This window comes from Vipera berus, assembly GCF_964194415.1.
Source record: "Vipera berus genome assembly, chromosome: Z".
Classification (NCBI taxonomy): domain Eukaryota; kingdom Metazoa; phylum Chordata; class Lepidosauria; order Squamata; family Viperidae; genus Vipera; species Vipera berus.
The window spans coordinates 1,161,927-1,187,897 of record NC_138205.1 but is presented as its reverse complement, the minus strand read 5'-3'; the positions used below and the strand labels follow the sequence as shown (position 1 = coordinate 1,187,897).

Sequence of the window (25,971 nt, the reverse complement as noted above, 5' to 3'; positions counted from 1 at the left end):
CACAACCCCTCCCCCCCACCTCCTTTGCCACCACCTGGGACCCCTTTTCCCACGGAGGAAATTCCTTACACTCCCCCCCTCCCTGCAACACACACACCACATAGGCAGGCTTTTTTGAGTTTGGCTCACCTGGACAGGCAGGTAGCAATTAAGGGCAAAATAAAGGCCCAGATTTCTGTTTTGCAGGGCAGGGCGTCACAAATATAAACATTTCTCCCCACCACCACCACCACCTCTAGGTTCTTCCATGGGTGACTCTGGTCTTGGCCCCGTGCCATCTCCACAAGCTATAAGACGCCTTTGGAGTTTTACATTACGTTTTTGTGACACACACACACGCCAACACACACTCCTCTAATTTGCACTGTACTGGATTTTTAATATTTGTGTTTCTCTGTGCCTTTGGACGTTGTGTCTCCCGTGCAAAGCATTCCGGGCTGTGGCTTGTGCCCGTTTCACAGAGGGGGACAACCGAGGCCAATCCGTTGGAGACTTGCCCAAAACAGGATTTTGAAACCGCTTGGTCCTGGAGATTTGTTGGTTTTTTTTAAAAAAATAAAAGTTTTATTAATTTTTTAAAATTGCAATCTTTAGTGCTTAGTAAACAACCTGTTGTCTGGATTCAAATATTTAACATTAACTTCTTCACTATAAATCTGTTCAATAGTACACAAAAGAGTATTTTTTTTCTCTGATCCCCCTTTCTTCTCTATATTTTTTTCCATTTTCCCCGCATAACACCATTAGAATTTTTGCTACTGTTAACAGAGTTAAATATAAGCACCTGCATCATATTTTGCTAACATTAGATTAGATAACCTTTATTGTCATTTTTTTCCTGTGGGCACGATGGCACACATTAAAAATGAAATTTAGTTGCTTGCTCTCAAAATTGTACACATACGTAACAGATAGATGATTGATAGATAGATAGACAGACAGATAGATAGACAGACAGACAGACAGACAGACAGACAGACAGACAGACAGACAGACAGATAGATAGATAGATAGATAGATAGATAGATAGATAGATAACGTTTATTGTCATTTTTTTACTGTGGGCACAATGGCACAAATTTAAAAACTAAATTTAGCTGCTTGCTCTCAAAGTGTACACATACATAACACACATTTAAACATGCTACATACAACATATGTATAGACCTACATCCTTACATATAAGTACCATATAAATATTAATCACTGTCCATCTTGAATACATAACAGAAGGATATCCGTTAATATCATACAAATAACAATACATCAATTCATAAATCCATAATGTCAATTCATTCATCAATATCCTGTTTTTTTTCGTGCTCTTGTTAAGGTTTGATTTCCCATCGGCATTTGAAATATCTTCATCAGTCATTATTTATAGAGCTACAATTTTTTATTCAAATCAATCCTCCTTTTATCTTCACATTTCCCGTATCAGAAAAAAAAGGGGGGGGGAGTGCTATCTTAATTCTAAATCATGTCTTTCTGGAGATTTGTTTTTATTAGCCGTTGAAGAGGTCGGAGGTCTCTTTGAAGCCCCCCCCATAAAAAATCTACAGGTCAAGGTGACTTACAAGTGAAGTTGTAACAGCATTGAAAAAAATGGACTTTTGCTCGGCTTTTCACACTTAATGACCATTGCAGCATCCCCACGCTTAATCGATCGAAGTTCGGACACTTGACATCTGACTCGTATTTATGACGGTTGCAACGTGCTGGGGTCATGGGACCTTGTTTGTCAGAAGCCCCCCCAGGAAGGTCGCTAGGGGGATCACCTGACCCCTGGACACTGCAACCGTCATAAGTACGAGTCAGTTGCCGAGTGTCTGAATTTTGATCCCGTGAATTGAGGAAAACTCTGCTGGTTGTAAATGGGAGGAACTGGCTGTAAGTCGCTTTCTTCAGTGCTGTGACACCTTCGGCCACTAAATGGGCGGCCGTAAATGTGAGGACTACCTGTATCAAGTTTCTTTTGATGTTTCTGACACTCCACGGCGGCATAAATTCGCTTTTCCGTGACAAAACTTTAATTCTGCTTGCCTCTATTTTAAAAGTTTTATACCCAGTTTGTGTGGTTCTAATGCTTTATTTGTGCACTACTTCTGCCAGGGAGTAATTCTGATCAATAAATAAACTAAATGAGTCAAATCAGCGGGAGAATTGAGTTTACAATTGACCTTTGAACCCTAATTCTCGTGACAGAGAGTTGGCTGGGGAATTCTGGGAAGGGAAGTCCATCCCTCACAAAGCGTGCTGGTTGGGGAATTCTGGGAAGAGCCGCTAGAAGAGAATATAAATAGCTCCAATTCTGGGAGTTGAAGTCCTTGATCCTTAGTAGATCTTGCACGAACAAGAGGTTGGACTAGATGTTCTCGAGGGACCCCCTACTCTGATTCCATGACATGGATTACAGGAAATAAATGAAAAACCCTGGGATCCAGAGTGGCTGGCATGACTTACAATGAGCCAGCCGTGTGCGGCAGCTGCCAAAAAAGCCAACGCAGTGCTAGGCTGCATTAACAGAGGGATAGAATCAGGATCACGTGAAGTGTTAATACCACTTTACAAGGCCTTGGTAAGGCCACACTTGGAATACGGCATCCAGTTTTGGTCACCACGTTGTAAAAAAAGAGGTTGAGACTCTGGAAAGAGTGCAGAGAAGAGCAACAAAGAGGATCAGGGGACTGGAGGCTAAAAGATATAAGGAGCAGTTGCTGGAATTGGGTGTGTCTAATGAAGAGAAGGACGAGGGGTGACATGATAGCAGTCTTCCAGTATCTCAGGGGCTGCCCCAAAGAAGAGGCAGTCAAGCTATTCTCCAAAGCACCCAAAGGCAGGACAAGAAGCAACAGATGGAAACTAATTAAGGAGAGAAGCAACCTGGAACTAAGGAGAAACTTCTTGACAGTGAGGACAATTAACCAGTGGAACCACCTGCCTCCAGAAGCGGTGAATGCTCCAACACTGGAAGTTTTTAAGAAGACACTGGACAGTCATTTGTCCGAAATGGAATAGGGTTTCCTGACTGAGCAGGGGGCTGGACTAGATGACCTCCATTCCAACTGTTATTCTGTTATCTATCCTTCCTCCCTCCCTCCCTCCCTCCCTTCTCCAACACTGGAAGATTTTAAGAAGAGACTGGACAGCCATTTGTCCGAAATGGTATAGGGTTTCCTGCCTGAGCAGGGGGCTGGACTAGATGACCTCCAAGGTCCCTTCCAACTTTATTATTATTATTATTGGCCTCTCCTGCAGAGCAAAATCATCCCCTGCTGGGGTGCTTTTGTGTGTGTGTGTGTGTGTGTGTGTGTGTTAAAAACATTTAGAGGGATTAATGTCCTTTTCATTTGCAAAACCTGCAGGGGCCCTGTGAAAGAGCCCCATTAGCAGCCTGCTAATGCCTCCCCTTTCTCTGGCAGTTTCCGGAAAGGGTGGGGGCAGGGCAGAGGATTGGGAGAGGGCAGCCTTTGCACGGAGGGGGGGGGCAGATGCCCACTTGGCAAAGAACGCCCAACCAAGTCTAATAAATAATAATAATAATAATAATAATAATAATAATAATAATAATAATAATAATAATAATAATAATAATAATAAAGTTGGAAGGCTCCTTGGAGGTCATCTAGTCCAACCCCCTGCTCAGTTGTCCCCCCCCCTCTCTCGGAGGCTCGGGTTGAGGACCCCTGCCACAGGCCAGGGCCATCAGGGCCATCAGGAGACAGACCCTCCCCCATCTGGGGGCAGCCCCCCCACTCTTCATTCCTGCCATACTCAACCTTGGAAGGAGAGAGCGGGTTTTTTTTTTCTAGCCAGCGCCCAGCCCTTTGGAGAGGGGGGTGTCAGCCCCTCCTCCCCCCTCCCCAGAGCCAGGTGCTGGGTTGTTTTTCTTCCAGGGACTCATAGGGTGGGCCTAGCAACCCCCCCCCCCGCCCCCAGCAGACCCTTCCCCCCCCCCCCGTCCCCCAATCGAACCCACAAGGAGGCCTGGTCAGTTTGGTGTCCGTAGGATCAGATGACCCTGGTCCGTGTTTGCATCAGGCTGGGAAGACCTCACTGGGGTGGGGGTGCCTGTGCAGGGAGATGAGGGGAAATTATATATATATACTAAATTATATATATATATATATATATATACTAAATACCATATTAGATGTGAAGACTCTGGAAAGAGGGCTGAGAAGAGCAACAAAGATGATAAGGGGACTGGAGGCTAAAACATACAGGGAACGGTTACCGGAATCGGGGATGCCCAGTTTAATGAAGAGAAGGATCAGGGGAGACAGGATAGCAGTCTTCCAAAATTTGGGGGGGCTGCCCCAAAGACGAGGGAGTCAAGCTATTCTCCAAAGTGCCTGAAGAAGGCAGGATGAGAAGCAACGGGTGGAAACTAAGCAAAGAGAGAAGCAACCTGGAATTAAGGAGGAATTTCCTGACAGTTAACAATTTCCAGACAGAGAACAATTAACCAGTGGAACAACTTGCCTCAAGAAGTTGTGGGTGCCCCATAGCTGGAGGTTTCTTTAAGAAGAGATTGGACAAACATTTGTCCGGAATGGTATAGGCCAGGGTTTCCTGCCTGAGCAGGGGGTTGGACTAGATGACCTCCAAAGTCCCTTCGAACTTTATTATTATTATTGTTGTTGTTGTCGTCATCATCATCATCATCATCATCATCATCATCCCCCTCGGAGCCCCTGTCCCCTTTGTAACAAAATAACAGAGTTGGACGGGATCTTGGAGGTCATCTAGTCCAACCCCCTGCTCAGGCAGGAAACCCTATAGCATTTCAGACCAATGGCTGTCCAGTTTCTTCTTAATTTTTTTTTTTTACATTTTGATCCCCCCTGCCCCTCTGACGTCCGTCCTCCAGCAACCCCTTTTGCATGGACATTTCCACTGGTCATCGTTATCTAGAGGGGATAATCACATCTCTTTATTTAGTTCTTAAACTTAGAACCTTAGACTCGGACTCCGGCGATTACAGAGTGGTTTCCTGGAGTTAAAATAAAAAACAACACCCTCTAGAAAATTTTTCAAATTAGGGCAAATATATGGCAAGTTTCTAACAAAGGCATGGCGATGGGAAATATAATACAGAATAGAATAGAATAGAATAGAATAGAATAGAATAGAATAGAATAGAATAGAATAGAATAGAATAGAATAGAATAGAATAGAATAGAATAGAATAGAATAGAATAGAATAGAATAGAATAGAATAGAATTGAATAGAATAGAATAGAATAGAATAGAATAATAATATACAGAATAGAATAGGATAGAATAGAATAATAATATACAGAATAGAATAGAATAGAATAGAATAGAATAGAATAGAATAGAATAGAATAGAATAGAATAGAATAGAATAGAATAGAATAGAATAGAATAGAATAGAATAGAATAGAATAGAATAATAATATACAGAATAGAATAGGATAGGATAGGATAGGATAGGATAGAATAGAATAGAATAGAATAGAATAGAATAGAATAGAATAATAAAATACAGAATAGAATAGAATAGAATAGAATAGAATAGAATAGAATAGAATAGAATAGAATAGAATAGAATAGAATAGAATAGAATAGAATAGAATAGAATAGAATAGAATAGAATAGAATAGAATAGAATAATAAAAGAATAGAATACTTTATTTAGCCAAGCGTCATTAGCCACAGAAGGAATTTGTCTGGTACAGAAACTCTTAGTGTATTTGCAAAACAGAAGAGAAAATAACAATAATATTTTTTTTTCTTCTGGAACCTGTGGGCAGGACACAGATCCTCTCAGGAAAAGCTCGCTCTAGCCAGTAAGCCAAGCTGCACGCCTAGCAGGAGAAGTCTGGAATTGACAAAAATCTTTCCGCTGATCATTGAACCTGAACTAGGCAAAAACCTTGACTGGTTTCACAGCAGCCCCCCCCCCCGTAAAAGTGGCTTGTGCTTTTTGCACCAATCTGAGGTTTGTCTACTCCTGCACCCCATAGGGGCCCCCCACCCCACCCCGATGGCGCCAGACGACGGCACCGAATGGCTCCTGCAGCTGCTGAGCGAAATTCAGCTGGAGCAGTTTTACACCAGGATCCGAGATGAGCTCCACGTCACCCGTCCGAGCCACTTCGACTACGTAAAGCCCCTCGACCTGGACCGCATCGGCCTGGGGCGCCCAGGTGAGGCCAGGGGTCCTGCTCAGAGATGCCCCCTCTCGTAAGACTTGGCAAGCTTCTAGTCCTCATGAGGTGCACGGAAAAAAGGTGGGGAGGGCGTGCAGTATGAAAGGAGGAGGGAATAGGGGTTAAAAAAAATGGACACGTGCCTGTTTAAAATAGATACACAGGTAATCCTCGGATTTAGGACCATACTTCCTGTTGCTAAGCAAGATGGTTGTTAAGTGTGTTTTATGACTTTTTTTTTGCTGTTGTTCCGTGAATCCGCTTGTCAGAAGGGGATCACGTGACCCCGGGGACACCGTGACTGTCATAAACATGCGGCAGCTGCTCAATAGCCCAAATTTTGGTCACGGGGGCTGCTGTCATGTGAAAAGCAGTCATAAATCAGCTTTTTCAGGGCAGCTGTAACTGAACGGTCGCTAAACAGTTGCAAGTTGAGGGCCCCTGGCACGGAGGAGTCTGCTCAGAGGTGCCATCTCTCGCAAGACTCCCAAAGTTTCTAGTCCTCATGAGCACCAGAGGGGGAAAAGCCAGGGAGGGTGCCTGGTATACAAGGAGGATGAAACGGGGCTTCAAAAGGGACGTAACTCTATTGAAATCAGATATAAAAATCTCCCCTTTCCAAGAACCGCTAGCCGGTGGATAAAAACAGCATTCCCCCCCCCTTCATTTACTTTTTCGCCAACCTTGCTAACTTTAAGACTTGTGGACTTCAGCTCCCAGAATTCCCCACCCAGCAAAGATTTGCCAGGATTCAGCATGGATACAAGAAGGAATGTAAATAGACTACCTTATCGCTTTCCCCCCCCCCCCGATAAAGTAACTTTCTTAATAGATGGTGGGAATGCGATAGATGTAATATATCTTGACTTCAGCAAAGTGTGTGTGTGTGTGGGGGGGAAATGGCTGGCGGAGGAATTCTGGGAATTGTAGTCCACAAGTCTTCAAGTTACCGAGGTTGGAGACCCCCGACATATAGAAAGGAACTTATGTTGGGACCATCTCCAGGAGATCACAAAGCCCCTTATCAGGTCGCCTGTTTTGCCGGCAACCTTCATTTGGGCGCGAGTTTGGTTTTCCCGGACCAAGGAATCGTCCCACCGCTTGACGCTTTGTCTTACAGGTCAGCGGCGGCTGGAAGAGGCCTTGAAACGCCGGAAGGGTCAAAGCCAGCGTCCCAAGTCCTGGGTCTATAAGGTGGGTGCCCGGAGCCTCCCTCGAAGGGACACACCTGGTGGGCTTCACACTCGCCCTGGCATCTCTTAGCAGCAAGCCGTGGGTATCCGGCTGTTTTGACCTGGTGCAGATTTGGGGAAGCGAAAGACGGGGTGTGTGTGATTTATTGCGGAGGCGGGGAAGCGATGCCACCACTTGCCAATAGAAGAGAGTCTTTGTAGCTCAGGGCTGAACTGGGGGGGTCCTGGGGGGGTTTCTTTGCAGACCTTTTGTGACCCAACTAGGGAACGTCATCAGTGATAGAAGGGAGGGGGGGTTTCAGAGAGGAGGAGGAGGAGGAGGTGGAGGAGGAAGACTATGGGGTCCTTGGTGATTTCTGAGCTTTGTGGTTTTCTTGCAGACATTTCATGATCCAGCTAGGGAACATCATCAGTGCTAGAAGGGAGTGTGGGAAGAGGAGGAGGAGGAGGAGGAGGAGGAGGAGGAGGAGGAGGAGGAGGAGGAGGACTGTGGGGTCCTTGGTGCTCTCTGAGCTGGGTGGTTTTCTTGCAGACGTTTCCTGACCCAACGAGGGAACATCCTCCGTGCTGGAAATGCATCTCCCTTTCTTCCTAGCACAGATGACGTTCCTTAGTTGGGTCACGAAACATCTGCAAGGAAGCCACCCAGCTCAGCTATCCCTGAGGACCCCACCCCACCCTACCCCCATCACAATGTTGTTCAGGTGACGCCAATTGTGCAATCGGCCACAGCGAGTGACTCAAATCCTGTATAAACTGTCATTTGCCTGCGAGCTCCTGTCTTTGCCGTGTCCGCCGATGCTGTCGGCAAACAGAACCGGGGCGTTCTCTTCGTTGGCTTCAACCATCTCTTGCGCGAACCGTCTTTGGTTGCCCCTGCAAGGCATCAAAACCTGTCGAGATTCGCCCAGGTTGTCCTTCCTGACTGCAGCTCAGGAGGATGTTTGGAACGTGCTTATTAAATTTTGTGTACTATTGTTTTTTTGTGGTTATTGCTGCTTCTTGCCTGGCCAGCCAGATGTTCAGGCTGGCCTTTTCATCCACTTTTCGAGTCCTTCCCAAACACCTAAGATAGGCAGATGTGGCTGTTTGTTGGAGAAAAGCTATCATTCTAGAAAGAGGGCTCTATTATTACTACAGAATAGTTGGTTGCGAAGTCAGCCAGATGTTGAGGCTGGATTTGGCCCGTTTATCCACTTCCTGAGGATCTGGGCTGGACAGATGATTTTCGATGGGGTTGAAGGCCTCCACGGAGGACATCAGTTCTTCCAAGCAAAGCTGCCTTTTGCAATTCACCGATGGGGGATTTGGTCAATGCCGATGGTGATCAAGGGGTGCTCCAGATGTTTTGGGATTGCATCTACGGCGCTTATCACGACTATGATTTGTTGCATGTTGAGCCAGATGTTTAGGTTGGATTTGGCATTTTTGTCTGCCTCTTCAGTCCTTCCCAAGGACCTGAAATAGGCAAATGTGGTTGTTTGATTGGGGGATAAAGGATGTCAGCTATTCCAAGTCAAGCTGCTATCTATCTATCTATCTATCTATCTATCTATCTATCTATCTATCTATCTATCTATCTATCTATCTATCTATCTATCTAATCATTTATCTATTATCTGTCATGTATCTATCTATCATGTATTTATCTATCTATCTATCTATCTATCTCTATCTATCTCTATGTATGTATGTATCTATCTATCATGTATCTATCTATCTATCTATCTATCTATCTATCTATCTATCTATCTATCTATCTATCTATCATGTATTTATCTCTCTCTCTCATGTATTTATCTATCTATCTATCATCTATCTATCTATCTATCTATCATGTATTTATCTCTCTCTCTCTCATGTATTTATCTATCTATCTATCATCTATCTATCTATATCATTTATCTATGATCTATCATGTATCTATCTATCATGTATTTATCTATCTATATCTTATCTATCTATCTATCTATCATGTATTTATCTATATCATTTATCTATCATCTATCTATCTCATGTATTTATCTCTCTCTCTCTCTCATCTATCTATCTATCTATCTATCTATCTATCTATCTATCTATCTATCATGTATTTATCTATCTATATCATTTATCTATCATCTATCTATCTCATGTATTTATCTCTCTCTCTCATGTATTTATCTATCTATCTATCTATCTATCTATCTATCTAGCTCTATCTATCTATCATCTATCTATCTATCTATCTATATCATTTATCTATTATCTATCATGTATCTATCTATCATGTATCTATCTATCTATCTATCTATCTCTATCTGTATGTATGTATGTATGTATGTATCTATCTATCTATCTCCCCTTCATGGATTACTGCCTTGTCGTGGCGAAGGGGCTTGCGTAATTCAATGAAGCTATGAGCTATGCCGTGCAGGGCCACCCAAGGCGGACAGGTCATAGCAGAGAGTTCTGACAAAACGTGATCCACTGGAGAAGGAAATGGCAACCCACTCCAGTATCTTTGCCATGAAAACCCTATGGACAGTACCAAAAGGCAAAACGATATGACGCTGGAAGATGAGCCCCTCAGGTCGGAAGGCGTCCAATATGCTACTGGGGAAGAGCAGAGGGCTAGTACTAGTAGCGCCAGAAAGAATGAAGCGACTGGGCCAAAGCCGAAAGGACGCTCAGCTGTGGATATGTCTGGTGGTGAAAGGAAAGTCCGATGCTGTAAAGATTTTTTCTCCATAGGAACCTGGAATGTAAGATCCATGAATCAAGGCAAGCTGGACGTGGTCAAACAAGAGATGACAAGACTGAACATCGACATCTTAGGTATCAGCGAACTAAAATGGACAGGAATGGGTGAATTTAATTCAGATGACCATCAGGTATACTACTGCGGGCAAGAATCCCTCAGAAGAAATGGAGTAGCCTTCATAGTCAATAAAAGAGTAGGAAAAGCAATACTGGGATACAATCCTCAAAATGACAGAATGATCTCAGTTCGAATCCAAGGCAAACCATTCAATATCACAGTAGTCCAAGTCTATGCCCCAACCACCGGTGCTGAAGAGGATGAAATTGACCGGTTCTATGAAGCCCTACAGCACCTTATAGAACTAACACCAAAAAATGATGTCCTTATCATCATGGGGGATTGGAATGCTAAAGTAGGAAGCCAAAAGATAACCGGAATAACAGGCAAGTTTGGCCTTGGAGTACAAAATGAAGCAGGGCACAGGCTGATAGAATTTTGTCAAGAGAATACGATGGTCATAGCAAACACTCTTTTCCAACAACCCAAGAGACGGCTCTACACGTGGACATCACCAGACGGTCAACACAGAAATCAGATCGACTATATGCTCTGCAGCCAAAGATGGAGAAGCTCTATACAGTCAGTAAAAACAAGACCAGGAGCTGACTGTGGCTCAGACCATGAGCTTCTTGTTGCAAAGTTTAGGCTTAAACTGAAGAAAGTAGGGAAAAGCACCAGGCCAGTCAGGTATGAATTAAATCATATCCCCGTTGAATATACAGTAGAGGTGACAAATAGATTTAAGGAATTAGATCTGATAGACAGAGTGCCTGAAGAACTATGGACAGAGGTTCGCAACATTGTACAAGAGGTAGCAACCAAAACCATCCCAAAGAAAAAGAAATGCAAGAAAGCAAAATGGCTGTCTGAGGAAGCTTTGCAAATAGCTGAGGAAAGGAGGGAAGCAAAAGGCAAGGGAGAAAAAGAAAGATACGCCCAATTGAATGCAGAATTCCAGAGAATAGCTAGAAGAGATAAGAATGCCTTCTTAAATGAACAGTGCAAAGAAATAGAAGAAAACAATAGAATAGGGAGGACCAGAGATCTTTTCAAGAAAATTGGAGAGATGAAAGGAACGTTTCATGCAAAAATGGGCATGATAAAGGACCAAAATGGCAGGGACCTAACAGAGGCAGAAGAGATTAAGAAGAGGTGGCAAAATTACACAGAAGAACTATACAAGAATGAGCTTAACGTCCCTGATAATCACAATGAGGTGGTCACTGACCTCGAGCCAGACATCCTAGAATGTGAAGTGAAGTGGGCCTTAGAAAAGCTGAGCAACAACAAAGCTAGTGGAGGTGACAGTATTCCAGCTGAGCTATTCAAAATCTTAAAAGACGATGCAGTAAAAGTGCTACACTCAATTTGCCAGCAAATTTGGAAAACTCAACAGTGCCACAGGATTGGAAAAGATCAGTTTACATTCCAATTCCAAAGAAAGGCAGTGCCAAAGAATGTTCAAACTATCGCACCATTGCACTCATTTCTCATGCTAGTAAAGTTATGCTTAAAATCCTACAAGCTAGACTCCAGCAGTATGTGGATCGAGAACTACCAGAAGTACAGGCAGGATTTCGAAGAGGCAGAGGAACTAGAGATCAAATAGCCAACATACGCTGGATCATGGAGAAAGCTAGAGAGTTCCAGAAAAACATCTACTTCTGCTTCATTGACTATGCTAAAGCCTTTGATTGTGTGGATCATAACAAACTGTGGCAAGTTCTTAAGGAGATGGGAGTACCAGAACATCTTATTTGTCTCTTGAGAAACCTATATGCGGGCCAAGAAGCAACAGTGAGAACTGGACACGGAACCACTGATTGGTTCCAAATTGGGAAAGGAGTCCGGCAAGGCTGTATACTGTCGCCTTGCCTATTTAACTTATATGCAGAGCACATCATGAGAAAGGCAGGGCTAGATGAATCAAAAGTTGGAATTAAGATTGCTGGAAGAAATATCAACAACCTAAGATATGCAGATGATACCACTCTAATGGCAGAAAGTGAAGAGGAACTGAAGAGTCTCTTGTTGCGAGTGAAGAAGGAGAGTGCAAAAGTTGGGTTGAAACTAAACATTAAGAAAACCAAGATCATGGCATCCGGCCCTCTCAATTCCTGGCAAATAGATGGGGAAGAAATGGAGGTAGTGACAGATTTTATTTTCCTGGGCTCCAAGATCACTGCAGATGGGGACTGTAGTCAAGAAATTAAAAGACGCTTGCTCCTGGGGAGGAAAGCCATGGCAAATCTAGACAGCACACTAAAAAGCAGAGACATCACCCTGTCAACAAAAGTGCGTATAGTCAAGGCTATGGTCTTCCCAGTTGCAATGTATGGCAGTGAAAGTTGGACCATAAGAAAGGCTGAGCGCAAAAGAATTGAGGCCTTTGAACTCTGGTGCTGGAGAAGACTCCTGCGAGTCCCTTGGACTGCAAGGCGATCAAACCGGTCAGTCCTAGAGGAGATCAACCCTGACTGCTCTTTAGAAGGCCAGATCCTGAAGCTAAAACTCAAATACTTTGGCCACCTAATGAGGAGGAAGGACTCACTGGAGAAGAGCCTAATGCTGGGAAAGATTGAGGGCAATAGAAGAAGAGGACGACAGAGAATGAGGTGGCTGGATGGAGTCACTGAAGCAGTAGGCGTGAGCTTAAATGGACTCCAGAAGATGGTAGAGGACAGGAAAGCCTGGAGGAACATTGTCCATAGGGTCGCGATGGGTCGGACACGACTTCGCAACTAACAACAACAACAATCTATCTATCTATCTATCTATCTATCTATCTATCTATCTATCTATCTATCTATCTATCTATCTATCTATCTATCTATCTATCTATCATGTATTTATCTCTCTCTCTCATGTATTTATCTATCTATCTATCTATCTATCTATCTATCTATCTATCTATCTATCATGTGTTTATCTCTCTCTCTCATGTATTTATCTATCTATCATCTATCTATCTATCTATATCATTTATCTATGATCTATCATGTATCTATCTATCATGTATTTATCTATCTATATCTTATCTATCTATCTATCTATCTATCTATCATGTATTTATCTATCTATATCATTTATCTATCATCTATCTATCTCATGTATTTATCTCTCTCTCTCTCATGTATTTATCTATCTATCTATCTATCTATCTATCTATCTATCTATCTATCTATCTATCTATCTATCTATCTAGTATATCTTTCTATCTATCATGTATTTATCTATCTCATTTATCTATCATGTGTCTATCATGTAACTATCTATATCATGCATCTATTATGTATTTATCTATCATATATCTATCACGATCTATCTATCATGTTTTATCTCTATCATGCATCTCTCTCTCTCTCTCTCTCTCTCTCTCTCTCTCTCTCTCTCTCTCTCTCTCTCTCTCTCTCTCTCTCTCTCTCTCATGCATCTATTTATCTATCATTTATTTATTTGTTTGTAAAATGTATTGCCCCACCCTGCCCCATCTGATCACAAGAGAACTCTGGGCGGTTTACAATCTTTTCGCAATTGACCGCTGGGGATTTTGCCAATGCCGTCGGTATTCAAGTGGTGCTCCAGATGTTTTGGGATTGCCCCCAAGGTGCCTGTCACTGCTACTATGGGTCCCGGCAGAGTCAGCCAGATGTTTGGGTTTGGCCCATTTCTCCACCTTACGGACGGGTGGAGGGTGGAGGCCGTGGAAACCCCGAGTTAAGTCTGAATTTACTTTGTCTACCAAATCTGAACTTCACTCCGGTTTAGCGCTTCGTGCCACCGCGACGGGCACCAGTGCCACCGTGTGTTCCTTTCTCTTTTTTGCCCCACCAGATGTTCACAGGGGGACGAATCCCAGAAAACGAAGAGACCCCCAGCCCCCAGCCCCCGGCTCCTCCCCGCCTGGACACGGACGCCTCCCTCAAGTGCCTGATTGGCGAGTGGGACCTCCACATGTGCGAGCGGCTGGGCGACGGATGCTTCGGGGTGGTGCATCGCGCCGAGTGGCACGCGCCGGGGGGCGCCTTGGTAAGCGCCTGGCCCGTGGGCCTGCCTGCTGCTCGGCAAAAGGGACCCTGGCTTTACCTGCGCCTTGCCAAACTAGGCGCCTAGGTCCTTAGAACGCAACTTGGTTCAGCCAGCAATTGACAAAGAGGCAGTCTGTTTAGCGAATGTTCCAAGTTACCATGTCCAAAAAAAATTGGCTTACGACTGGTCCTCACTCTTACGACGCTTGCAGCATCCCCACAGTTACGGAATCAAGATTCAGGCGCTTGGCAAGCAGCGTGTTTTTACGACAGTCGCAGCATCCTGTGACCCCAGCTGTATCAAAAAAATGTTGTAAAATTGAGCGTGAGTCTTTAATCTAGGGCTCTTCAAACTTGGCCCTTTGATGACTTGTGGACTTCAATTCCCAGAATTCCTCAGCCAGCATGCCTGGCTGAGGAATTCTGGGAGTTGAAGTCCACAAGTCATCAAAGGGTCATAGTTCCCTCACGCCGGCTGAGGAATTCTGGGAGTTGAAGTCCACAAGTCCTAAAGGGATCCCTCACACCGAGGAATTCTGGGAGTTGAAGTCCATAAAAGGGCCAAGTTTCAAGACCCCTGATGTAGGTAGTCCTCAGCGTACAACAATTTGTTTATTGACCGTTTGAAATTACTAAAAATCTGACTTATGACCGTTTTCCACACTTACGACCGTGGCAGCCTCCTCGTGGCCACGTGATCAGAATTTGGATGCTTGGCAACTGACTCGTATTTACGATGGTTGCAGTGTTCCAAGGTTCAGGCAGATCCCCTTTTGCGAACTTTTGGGAAGCGAACTCAATAGGGAAGCGAGATTCACTTAACGTCACTAAATGAAACTGTCGCAATTCAAGGACTGTCTAGAGGGAGCATTGTGCCTTGTTAGGCAGCAGCTGGGTTCCTTTCCTCTGCTAGATCCCGGTGGCCGTGAAGACGCTGCGGTCGGACGTCTCCTCCGATCCGGGGGCCCTGATTGACTTCCTCAATGAGGTCAACGCCATGTGCTGCCTGGATCACCCCAATCTCCTCCGCCTCCATGGGGTGGTGCTCACCCAGCCCCTCAAGATGGTAAGGGGGACCCCAACGACTCACCTCCAGAAGTTGTGCACGCTCCATCACTGGAGGTTTAGGGTCTCCTCCTTGAGCAGGAGGTTGGACTAGATGACCTCCAGGGTCCCATCCAACTCTGTTATTCTGTAAGGCTCTCCTCGAGCAGGAGGTTGGACTAGATGACCTCCAGGGATCCTTCCACCTCTTGTTATTCCATTAGTCTCCTTCCAAACTTTTCCTGGGAAGGGGAGGGGCTATGAAGAGCAGGAGGGGCCAGGCATCCAGAAGACAGGTGCAAAGATTCTCTCTCGCCGAGTTCACACGACCTGTGTAACTCACCCAGGGGGGAAACCATCTAGGATTGCCTTTCAACACATTTATTCTGTTTAATTTTATTTCCCCACCCCCCCGTCCTGCTGGGTTATTTTGGGGTTCAGAGGACGGGGCGATGGGTCGAGGGGGGCACTGTTAACCCTTTCCTCTCGAACTTGGCCCTTTGATGACTTGTGGACGCTGGCTGGGGAATTCTGGGAGTTGAAGTCCACAAGTCATCAGAGGGCCATGTTTGAAGATCTGCTGTTGGCAGGTAACGGAGTTGGCCACGCTGGGCTCCCTCTACGACCGGCTCCAGCCGCCTTTCCCTCTGCACCAGCTCTGGAGCTATGCCGTCCAGGTGGCCGGGGCCATGGCTTACCTGGAGTCCAAGCTCTTCGTCCACCGGGATCTGGCCGCCCGGAACATCCTGCTGGTCACCGAGGACCACGCCAAAATTGGCGACTTTGGCCTGATGCGCCCACTGTCCAGCAAGAGTGACCGCTATGTCATGTCCGCCCACCGGCGCATCCCATTCGCCTGGTAAGGCTCTCCGAGGCCAGGAGGGTTTAATCCCCCACTTCTCCCATCTCCTCAGGCTGCTGCTGAGCCCTCAGCGGCCATGAGGACTAGCGCCTTGCAGGGTGCTGGCGAGACCTGAATGAAGGAACGTACCATGCCAGGATTTCAGGGTGAGATGTGGTTTTTCAGAAGAGGCCAGACAGCTGGACTTGTCTGAAATGGTCTAGGGTCTTCTGATTGACTGGGGGGGGGGCTGGACTAGAAGACCTCCAAGGACCCTTCCAACTCTGTTATTCGGCTATCTCCCTTCCCTTCCCTTCCCTTCCCTTCCCTTCCCTTCCCTTCCCTTCCCTTCCCTTCCCTTCCCTTCCCTTCCTGGACAGCCACTTGTCTGAAATGATAAAGGGTCTCCTGCTTGAGCAGGGGCTAGACTAGATGACCTCCAGGATCCCTTTCAATCCTGTTCTTCTGTTAAATTTTATTCTGTTATTCTGCTTTCTTCCTTCCTTCCTGATTGGACAGCCACTTTCCTGAAATGGTAGAGGGTCTCCTGGTTAAGCAGGGGGTTGGACTAGATGACCTCCAAGGTCCCTTCCAGCTCTATTCTGATTCCCCAGCTCAGGTGGGCTGCGGGTGACCAGGTGACCGACACCCCCCCCTTGTTGCCCCTCCAGGTGCGCCCCCGAGAGCCTGCGCCTGGGCGTCTTCACCAGCGCCTCGGACGTCTGGATGTTTGGGGTGACCCTCTGGGAGATCTTCTCCTACTGCGAGGAGCCCTGGGTGGGCTTGAGCGGCAGGCAGGTGAGACCCAGAGGGGGCGCCCTCCAAACAGGCACGGGGGAGGGCCCAGTGGTTAGAGCCGGTGCCTGTCTGGGGGATGATGGGAAGTGTAGTCTGAGGCCTGGAGGGGGCGGGGGGCGGGTAAGGGGGTAAGGGCTTGGCCAGCCGGAAACTGTTCAGAGCTGCTTTGCCAGGGGTGGTGGTCAAAAAAGTCAAGATGGCGGCCGGGCAAAGAAAACACCCGCCTGTTTGATTTTTTTTTCCCTCCATGCACGAAAACGGACACAAAAATGGGCAAGGGTTTGATGACGGCTGCCATCTAGAGGCAGTTTGGTCTAGTGGTTGAGGCGTCAGGTTAGAAACCAGGAGACGGTGAGTTCTAGTCCTGCCTTAAATATGAAAGCCGGCTGGGTGATTTTAGGCCAATCGCCAGGAGACGGTGAGTTCTAGTCCCACCTTAGATGTCTGACTGGGTGACTTTGGGCCAATCGCCAGGAGACGGTGAGTTCTAGTCCCACCTTAGATGTCTAAGTGACTGGGTGATTTTGGGCCAATCGCCAGGAGACCGTGAGTTCTAGTCCCACCTCAGTTGTCTAAGTGACTGGGTGACTTTGGGCCAATCGCCAGGAGACCGTGAGTTCTAGTCCCACCTTAGATGTCTAAGTCACTGGGTGACTTTGGGCCAATCGCCAGGAGATGGTGATTTCTAGTCCCTCCTTAAGCATGAAATCCATCTGAATGACATTGGGCCAATCGCCAGGAGACGGTGAGTTCTAGTCCCACCTTAGATGTCTAAGTGACTGGGTGATTTTGGGCCAATCGCCAGGAGACGGTGAGTTCTAGTCCCACCTCAGTTGTCTAAGTGACTGGGTGACTTTGGGCCAATCACCAGGAGACGGTGAGTTCTAGTCCCTCCTTAAGCATGAAATCCATCTGAATGACATTGGGCCAATCGCCAGGAGACGGTGAGTTCTAGTCCCACCTTAGATGTCTAAGTGACTGGGTGATTTTGGGCCAATCGCCAGGAGACCGTGAGTTCTAGTCCCACCTCAGTTGTCTAAGTGACTGGGTGACTTTGGGCCAATCGCCAGGAGACCGTGAGTTCTAGTCCCACCTTAGATGTCTAAGTCACTGGGTGACTTTGGGCCAATCGCCAGGAGATGGTGATTTCTAGTCCCTCCTTAAGCATGAAATCCATCTGAATGACATTGGGCCAATCGCCAGGAGACGGTGAGTTCTAGTCCCACCTTAGATGTCTAAGTGACTGGGTGATTTTGGGCCAATCGCCAGGAGACGGTGAGTTCTAGTCCCACCTCAGTTGTCTAAGTGACTGGGTGACTTTGGGCCAATCACCAGGAGACGGTGAGTTCTAGTCCCTCCTTAAGCATGAAATCCATCTGAATGACATTGGGCCAATCACTAGGAGACGGTGAGTTCTAGTGCACCTACAGCATGAAAGCCAGCTGGGTGACTTTGACCTAGTCCCTCTCTCAGCCCAGCTCACCTCACAGGGTTGTTGTGTTGGGGGGGAAAAAATAGGAGATGGAAGCAATATTAGGCATGTTCGCTGCCTTAAGTTATTTATAAAAATAGCAGAGACAGCACAAAATAGCTATTTTTTTTTTCCGTTAAGCGACTTTTGAGCTTCTGGTAGATCTTGTGTGCTCCTGACCATGAAATGGATGCTTTATTTTTCCTTCCTGACCCCCCCCCCCCACAGATCATGATCAAAATCGACCGAGAAGGAGGCCGCTTGGAAAAAACGGAAGATTGTCCCAGAGGCATCTACGCCCTGGCGCTCAAGTGCTGGGCCCACAACCCGGAAGAGCGGCCCAAATTCCGGGAAATTGTCCACCTGTTGCAGGAGGTCAGAGGAAGGCTGGGTTCACACAACACCTGGGGTGGGTCAGGGGAAAAAAAGACTCTTTTTTGGTCCAGGAATATCTAGATTCCTGTCTGGTTACGTTGGGACTGCCAGGTGGCTGGCATCAGCCTGTCTAGGGCAGGGGCCTCCCAACGTGGCCACTTTAAGACTTGTGGACTTCAACTCCCAGAATTCCCCAGCCAGCAGCCATTTTGCTACCACTGCTAGGGATTCTGGGAACTGAAGTCCACACATCTGGAAGCCAGGGAGTTTGAAGAGCCCTGTTTTAGGGTCTGAAGATATGTGGACTTCAACTCCCAGAATTCCCTAGCCAGCAGCCATGCTTGTTGCTGCCACTGCTAGGGATTCTGGGAACTGGAGTCCACACATCCGGAAGGCAGGGAATTTAGAGACCCTTGGTTTAGGGTCTGAAGATATGTGGACTTCAACTCCCAGAATTCTCCAGCCAGCAGCTATGCTTGTTGCTGCCGCCACTGCTAGGGATTCTGGGAGTTGAAGTCCGCACATAGTCCCAGATTTAAAGCCATTCGTTTAGTGACTGTTTGAAGTTACAACGGCAGTGGAAAAAATGACTTAGGACTGTGTTTTGCTCTTACGGCTGTTGCAACATCCCGACGGTCACGTCATCAAAATTCAGGCACTCGGCAACCGACTCGTATTTACGACGGTTGCAGGGTCCAGGGTTCGCGTGACCCCCCTTTTGCGACCTGCTGACAAGTGAAGTCCATGGAGAAGCCGGATTCGCTTAACAACGGTGTGACTCACTTTAACAACCGCAGTGACTAGGCAAGGAAGTCGTAGAGTGGGGCAAAACTCACTTAACAACTGCCTTGCTTAGCAACGGGAATGTTGCCCGCTTGACTTTTTTTTAAAAAAAACCACACCCCCTCAGACGTGTGTGTCTGTGTGTCTTTTTAACCCAGCTGCGTCCCAAGGAGAGGAAGGCCATTCGTGCGTTCGGTGAGCCCGGCTGGCTAAGGGTGGAAGCAAACGACCCGGTCACCATTATCGAAGGCGGGTGAGTGAAGAGGCTGGGACCTCTTTCAGGGTGGGGAAGGGGAGGGGAGGGGTCTGCACTCCCTCGCCCCACCCCCCTTCCCAATCACACAGCCTGCCTATCTCTTCAGCTCCATCCTGCTTTGCAAGTTTCTAGTCCTCCATGTCCGATTTCCGTTCTTCTCTTCTGATCGCTCCTCGCCTCTGTTCCTACAGTCACAAGAGGTCAGGGGTTCCGTGAGGTCATCTAGGCCAACCCCCTTCCCCGCTTACCTTTATCCATCTAGCATCAATGTAGTCTCGCTTAAGGCTTCTCGTAAATTTATTTCATTGTCCTTGAGATGCTGCAAGGACAATTTTCTTTTGTCCCAAGCATTTCCTGGCTTCCTAAGTCAATGGGAGTTGTAGTCCAAAACTCCAGTGGGGGACCCCGTGGGCTACATTCCTCTTATTCTCCACTTCCCTCTTTTCTTTTGCCCCTCCAGCCCCGAATCGTCCACCTGGCGAGGGCAGAACAAGCGGACCCTCAAAGTCGGCATCTTCCCGTCTTCCGTCCTGGCGGCAGTTGAGGATGCGGCGCCCCCTGTTGGAGCTACGCGGATCAGTCACCCCATCCGAAGCTCCTTCCTTCACCTGAGTCACGGGGACATCGACCCTGAGCGAGGGTGGGGGTCTCCGGACCACAAGGAGGAGTACGTGTTGGAGGGGAGGGGTTGGGCGTCACACACACACACACACCCCATTGAAAAGGTGTGTCTTAGGACCCCTGCAGGACCATACCCAGTATTTGTACGTGTCCTGCCACCTGGTGGTCGGCAGTGGTACTGCCCTTTCTGTCCAGGCTGCAGCAAGTAGGGCCAAGGCCATCCCAGCAAGCAGAGGAGCCTGGAAAGGGGAGGGGGCAGCTGGACCCCCACCCCAGGGGAGTCACATCAGTGGGATCAGGGACCCAACCGGGACACCCGGTTTGATTTCCATGCCCCGAAAAGAATTACAGATTGTCCTCAAACTTACGGCCACAATCGGAACTGGAATTTCTGGTGAGAATATCTGAAAGGGTGTGGGGGGTTCCTGAGCATGTGAAAAAGGAGACACCCCCCTTAAAATTTGAGCCCAAGGTCTGCAGATGGTGTCTTTCTGGGCCTGCCTTCCTCAACCTCGGGCACGTTAAGGTGTGTGGACTTCAAAGCCAGCAGGGGGAATTCTGGGAGTTGAAGTCCACACGTCTTGAGGACAGGTGAAGCAACGGTCCAAGTAGGCAGTCCTCGACTTACGAGCCTGTTGCTAAGCGAGACATTTCTTAAGCGAATTTCGCTCCGTTGCACGCCCTGCCTTGCCGCAGCTGTGAAGAAAATCACGGCGGTTGTTCAGCGAGTGGTACGGTCCTTAAGTGAATCCCGCAGCCTGGTGGGAAGCCAGCCGGGAAGGTCGCAAAAATGACCGTGGGAGGCTGCGACCGTCATAAATACGTGCCGGTTTGCCAAGCGAGCGCCCAAATTTTTGATCCCGTGACCTTTGGGAGGCTGTGACGGTCGTAAGCACGAGGACCGGTCATCAGTTCACTTTTCCCGTGCCTGTTGCAACTTCGAACAGACACTAAAGGAATGGGGGCGAGGCGAGGCCGTCGCTAAGCGGAACATGGGTGTTTCGTCTTCTTCATCCTAGGAAGAAACCAAAAGTGCGTGGGGGGAATCTCAGTCCCCAGAATTCCAGCAAGAATAAGCAGCTGCTGCAACTGGCGCGTGAGTCTCCCCCTCCCCTTAATGGGTGTTTTTTGGGGGGAGGGTCTTGTGCCCCTCTTCCCCCACCTGGTTTATTAAACCTTCCCCCCCCCGCTGTCCCCTGCAGGCCTGTCCAAAAGCCTGGAGTCCATCTCCGAGTGGTCCATCCTGCGTCACAAGCCGAGGTTCCCCCCGTTCCGGACGGAGGGGCCTAGCCGGACCCCCCAGCGGCGGTTCAGCGACCTGCCCACCCCCCTCCCGTCGTCCCCCCCTCAGCCGGAGAGCCGCAGCCCCAAGGCCGCGGCCCGCATCCCGAACCCGGCCCTGCCTTCCTGGGCCCTGCCCAAGGCGGAGGCTGCGGGGGCCAAGGAGAAGGAGCAGCGGGGGGCCCGCCCAGGCCCCAAAGGCGCTGGGGGGCCACCCCCGCCCAGTGGGCCGAGGCTGACCATGGGGGAGATCGAGAAGAAGATCAAGGAGGTAAGAGACCGCCTTCCGCGAGGCCCACCGGGTCTAGTTTCAAAGCGGGGTGGTGGTGGAGGGGGAACCCTGAGGGCATCCATCCGGGCTTTGTCCTCTCAAACTGGATCTGGGCTGGGCTGCTGGGGAGGGGGAGGTTGTTTCCTTCCCCTCCTTCTCTGGGTTAGGGGTCAAGGAAGGGATCGCTGGTGGATTGGAAGAGCTTGAAATGGAGCTCCTTAAAGGAAAAGGAGACCACAGGGAGATATTCCCAGAGCTGATCTGAAAACCCCTTGGAAAAATTCTTTACAGGTAAATCCTCGACTTACAACAGTTTAGTGACCATTCTGGCCGCCCTGGAAAAAGTGACTTATGACTGTTTTTCACACTTACGACCGTTGCAGCCTCCCTGTGGTCACGTGATCAGGGTTCGGACGCTCGGCAACTGACTCGTATTTACGATGGCCGCAGCATGCCGGGGTGTGTGTGTGTCACGTGATCCCCTTTTGCGACCTTCTGGCAAGTAAAGTCCACGGGGCGGAGCCCGATTCGCTTAACAACCGTGTGACTCAGCGCCTGCAGTAATTAACAACTGTGGCAGAAAGGTCATAAAATGGGGCAAAACTCAGATTAACGACGGTCTGACTTAGCTGGGCTCAGATTGTGCTCATTAAGTCGAGGATTACCTGTATTAAATTTATTCCTTATTAAATTTATTTGCTGCCCATCTCTGATTTCCAAAACACCCTCTCTGCTATAATAATAATAATAATAATAATAATAATAATAATAATAATAATAATAATAATAATAATAATAATAATAATAATAATAGTGATGATGATGTTGGAAGGGACCTGGGAGGTCGTCTAGTCCAACCCCCTGCCTTCGTGAATTCTGTTTAACCCTTCCCGGTGGAGATGGGTATTGTAGTCCCAAAGACCGGCAGGGGCTGGGCACGGGAAGGCTAGCCAATCCTTGAAGGGGGAGGGCTCGGCGCCCCTTTCTTCTCTTGAGCCCCCGCCCCCCCAAGCGAGGGAGTTGGGGGTCGGCCCCCTGCGGCCCCTTGGCTGAGGCTGCCCGTTTGCCCCTCCCCTCCCCCCCCCCCGCAGGTGGAGGAGCGGGTCCATGGGGTGACCACGGAGGAGTGCCTGGAGGCCCTGCGGATGAACAGCTGGGAGGTGCCCAAGACGGTCCAGCTGCTGAAGGTGGGAAGCCCTGTGGGGCGGCCAGCTGTTTTGCAGCTGTGCCTCCTGGATGGGGAGGGCAGCGGGAGAGGGAGGGGCTTCCGGGAGCCTCTGGCATGACTTGCGTCTTCCCTCCTCGCCTTCGCCCTTCCCTACTTTCCTTCCCTTCTTCCTCCTTTTCTTGCTTTTATCCCTCCCTTTTTCTTCCTTTCCTTCTTCCCTCTCCATTTCCCTCCCTCCCTCTTTTGCCTTCTCTCCTTCCATCCCCTTTCCTTCCTGTCCCCTTTCCCTTCCTCCCTCCCTCCCTCTCGCCTTCCTCCCTTCCCTCTTCTCCTCCCTCTTTTGCCTTCTCTCCTTCCCCCTTCCTTCCTGCCCCCCTTCCCTTCATTTCCTCCCTCCCCCCCCCCAGGTCCACCAGCTCTTCAACCTGAGCTCCCTCTCCTGGGAGGAATGCCGGCGCGTCCTGGAGAAGCACCGCTGGAACCTGGCCATGGCCTCCCGCTACGTGCTCAGCCGGGGTCTCCGGAGCTGAGCAGGCGCCGGGGGTGGGCCTGTCCCGGGATCCCCTGGGCAGGAAAGCAGCCCGGTGGCCGCGCGGAGGGGCGGCCCAAAGACGAGCCGGCCAGCTCCCTTCTGGCCAACGAGGCACCGAAGCCAGCGGCCCGGTTGAACCTGCCCCGCTCTGAACCTCGGGACACAAGCTCCTAGTCCTCTTTGAGGAGGCACACCTCCGCTGGGCTGCGCCCCGGAACCCCCCTCCCTTATTTTATAAGTCGCGTTTTTCCCCCCCAAGGATCTGCGGGCTTTCTTATTTATGAGCACGGCTGGCTTTGCCTTCGCTCGATCTGGGGGGGGGGTCCTCCAGACAGCCCCCCCTCACCAAACGCCCATGCGCGTTCAGTGGCGGGCGGGCGGGGGTCGGCCGGCAGTGGGCGAAAGCGGGGCTCTGCGAGGGAAGGGCCTTCCCGGCTGTCTTTTCCTTATGTAAATATGGGCCAAATATGGGCAATAAAGGCGAACAGCTGCGCGTGGCTCCTGGGGGGGTCTTTGGAGGAGGGGAGGAGTGGGGAAGTGGAGGAGGAAGAGGTGAGGAAGAGAAGAGGCAGGGAGAAGGGAAGAGGCACGGAAAAGGAGAAGGAAGGGGAGAGGGGGAGGACAGGGAAAAAGGGAGGGAGGAGGAAGTAATGAGGGGAAGGGAAGAGGGGGAGGGGAGGAGACAGGGAAAAGGAGGAAGGGAAAAGGAAGTAGGGAGGGGAAGGGAAGGGAAGAGGGGGAGGAAAGGAGAGGGAAAAGGAGGAAGGGAGGAGGAAGTAGGGAGGGGAAGGGAAGAGGGGGAGGAAAGGAGAGGGAAAAGGAGGAAGGGAGGAGGAAGTAGGGAAGGGGAGGGGAAGAGAGGGAAAAGGAGGAAGGGAGGAGGAAGTAGGGAGGGGAAGCAAAGAGGCACAGAAACGGAGAAGGGAAGAGGGGGAGGGGAGGAGACAGGGAAAAGAAGGAAGGGAAGAGGAGGCAGGGAGGGGGAGGAAGAGGAGGGGAAGGGAAAAGGAGGCGGGGACAGGGAAGAAAAGGAAGAGGAGGAAGGGAAGAGAGAGGAAGAGGCGGCGACACGAAGACCCACTCCGAGGGTGTTGTCAGAATCCATTTATATCATATTCATAAATGGAATGTTTCAAACATTATTCCATGGATTCTGCCATCTTCCGAAGAGAAGAGAATGGATGTGTATTGAACCGGTATTAGGCATTTCAAAGGAAAGGAGAAGCCTTTTGAACTGGGGAAACAAAAGGGGGGGGGCTAGCATCTGGCTTCTGTCACGGAAGAGAGCAATAAACATGAAAGGCCCTAAGTTCCTTGATATGAGAGAAAGGATGGGGGACTGACCAAATGGGGCTAAGGGGGGTTAAACCGGGAACTCTATATAAGGGTTTACTTCGTGGGATAATATTAAGTCCTGTCTCGTTTCCTACAACCAAGCATGTCACAGTAAAGATTCTTTTTGGAATAGATTTGACTCCAAGAATTTTGTCTTCCTAAGACGTGGTTTGGGGTGGGTCCTGACAGGTGTTTTGTGTCCTGGCTTTACAGGAAGTCCTCACCACCATTCATGACCACTTGAATTTACGATGCACTGGGGAAAAAAAGACTTACGACTGTTCCTCACCCTTATGACCATCGCAGCGCCCACAGGGCTGTGACTCAAGACGATACCCCACTCAAACATTAACCACCACCCCTGCCCCAAAACCTTAAGTGCGGCCGTTAACGAGCACCAAACCCAACAGCGAGTCCATCTCACCGTGATATTGCCCCATTTCACGACCTTCCTCGCCACGGTCGTTGAGCGAATCACTGTAGGGGATATGTTAGCCACCCGGTCCTTAAGTGAATCTGGCTTCCCCCACTGACCGTGCTTGTCAGCAGGTCGCAAGAGGGGATCACATGACCCCCCAGGGAGATGCCGCGACGGTCATAAACACGAGTCAGTGGCCGAGCATCTGAATTTTGATCAGGCTGCAACGGTCGTTAAGTGTGAAAAGCGGTCGTAGGTCACTTTTTTCAATGCCGTTGTAAGTTCTGTGGTAAGTAGAGGGCTGTTTTTTAAGGTTTGACAGCTGCTGTTAATGACGCCAATAAAATCAACAATCCATCAAAGGGGGTGGGGGGGAATGAGCAAATGCTACATATTTATTCGTTCCTCTTTGGTTCGGCCTGGAGACGCAGAAGCTTCATCGTCCGCGAGACTCCCAATTACAGACTTGGGTTTTTTTGCACAACCCGCTTGACCTCCCACTCTGGGCCCAGCCTTCCTCTCCACGGGTGGGAACTACAAATCCCATCGCCCCTGCCATGGGTCGGAGCAGACT

The 25,971-nt window shown here is 48.7% G+C and overlaps 1 protein-coding gene across 1 annotated transcript in view; it reads left to right on the top strand.

The window, feature by feature from the left end:
* The window catches only part of LOC308676996 (non-receptor tyrosine-protein kinase TNK1-like), a 24,718-nt gene extending 473 nt beyond the window's left edge, over window positions 1-24,245 (top strand). Inside the window, exons 2-14 of the mRNA XM_081343091.1 lie at window positions 5,994-6,176; window positions 7,300-7,373; window positions 14,010-14,204; window positions 15,117-15,269; window positions 15,838-16,106; window positions 16,760-16,886; window positions 18,586-18,732; window positions 19,674-19,768; window positions 20,232-20,438; window positions 21,412-21,488; window positions 21,595-21,944; window positions 23,036-23,131; window positions 23,520-24,245. Coding sequence (XP_081199217.1) covers window positions 6,014-6,176; window positions 7,300-7,373; window positions 14,010-14,204; window positions 15,117-15,269; window positions 15,838-16,106; window positions 16,760-16,886; window positions 18,586-18,732; window positions 19,674-19,768; window positions 20,232-20,438; window positions 21,412-21,488; window positions 21,595-21,944; window positions 23,036-23,131; window positions 23,520-23,642 — 2,076 coding nt within the window. The 5' untranslated portion in view covers window positions 5,994-6,013 and the 3' untranslated portion in view covers window positions 23,643-24,245. The remainder of the gene's footprint in view (window positions 1-5,993; window positions 6,177-7,299; window positions 7,374-14,009; window positions 14,205-15,116; window positions 15,270-15,837; window positions 16,107-16,759; window positions 16,887-18,585; window positions 18,733-19,673; window positions 19,769-20,231; window positions 20,439-21,411; window positions 21,489-21,594; window positions 21,945-23,035; window positions 23,132-23,519) is intronic.
* The last annotated feature ends 1,726 nt before the right edge of the window (window positions 24,246-25,971 follow it).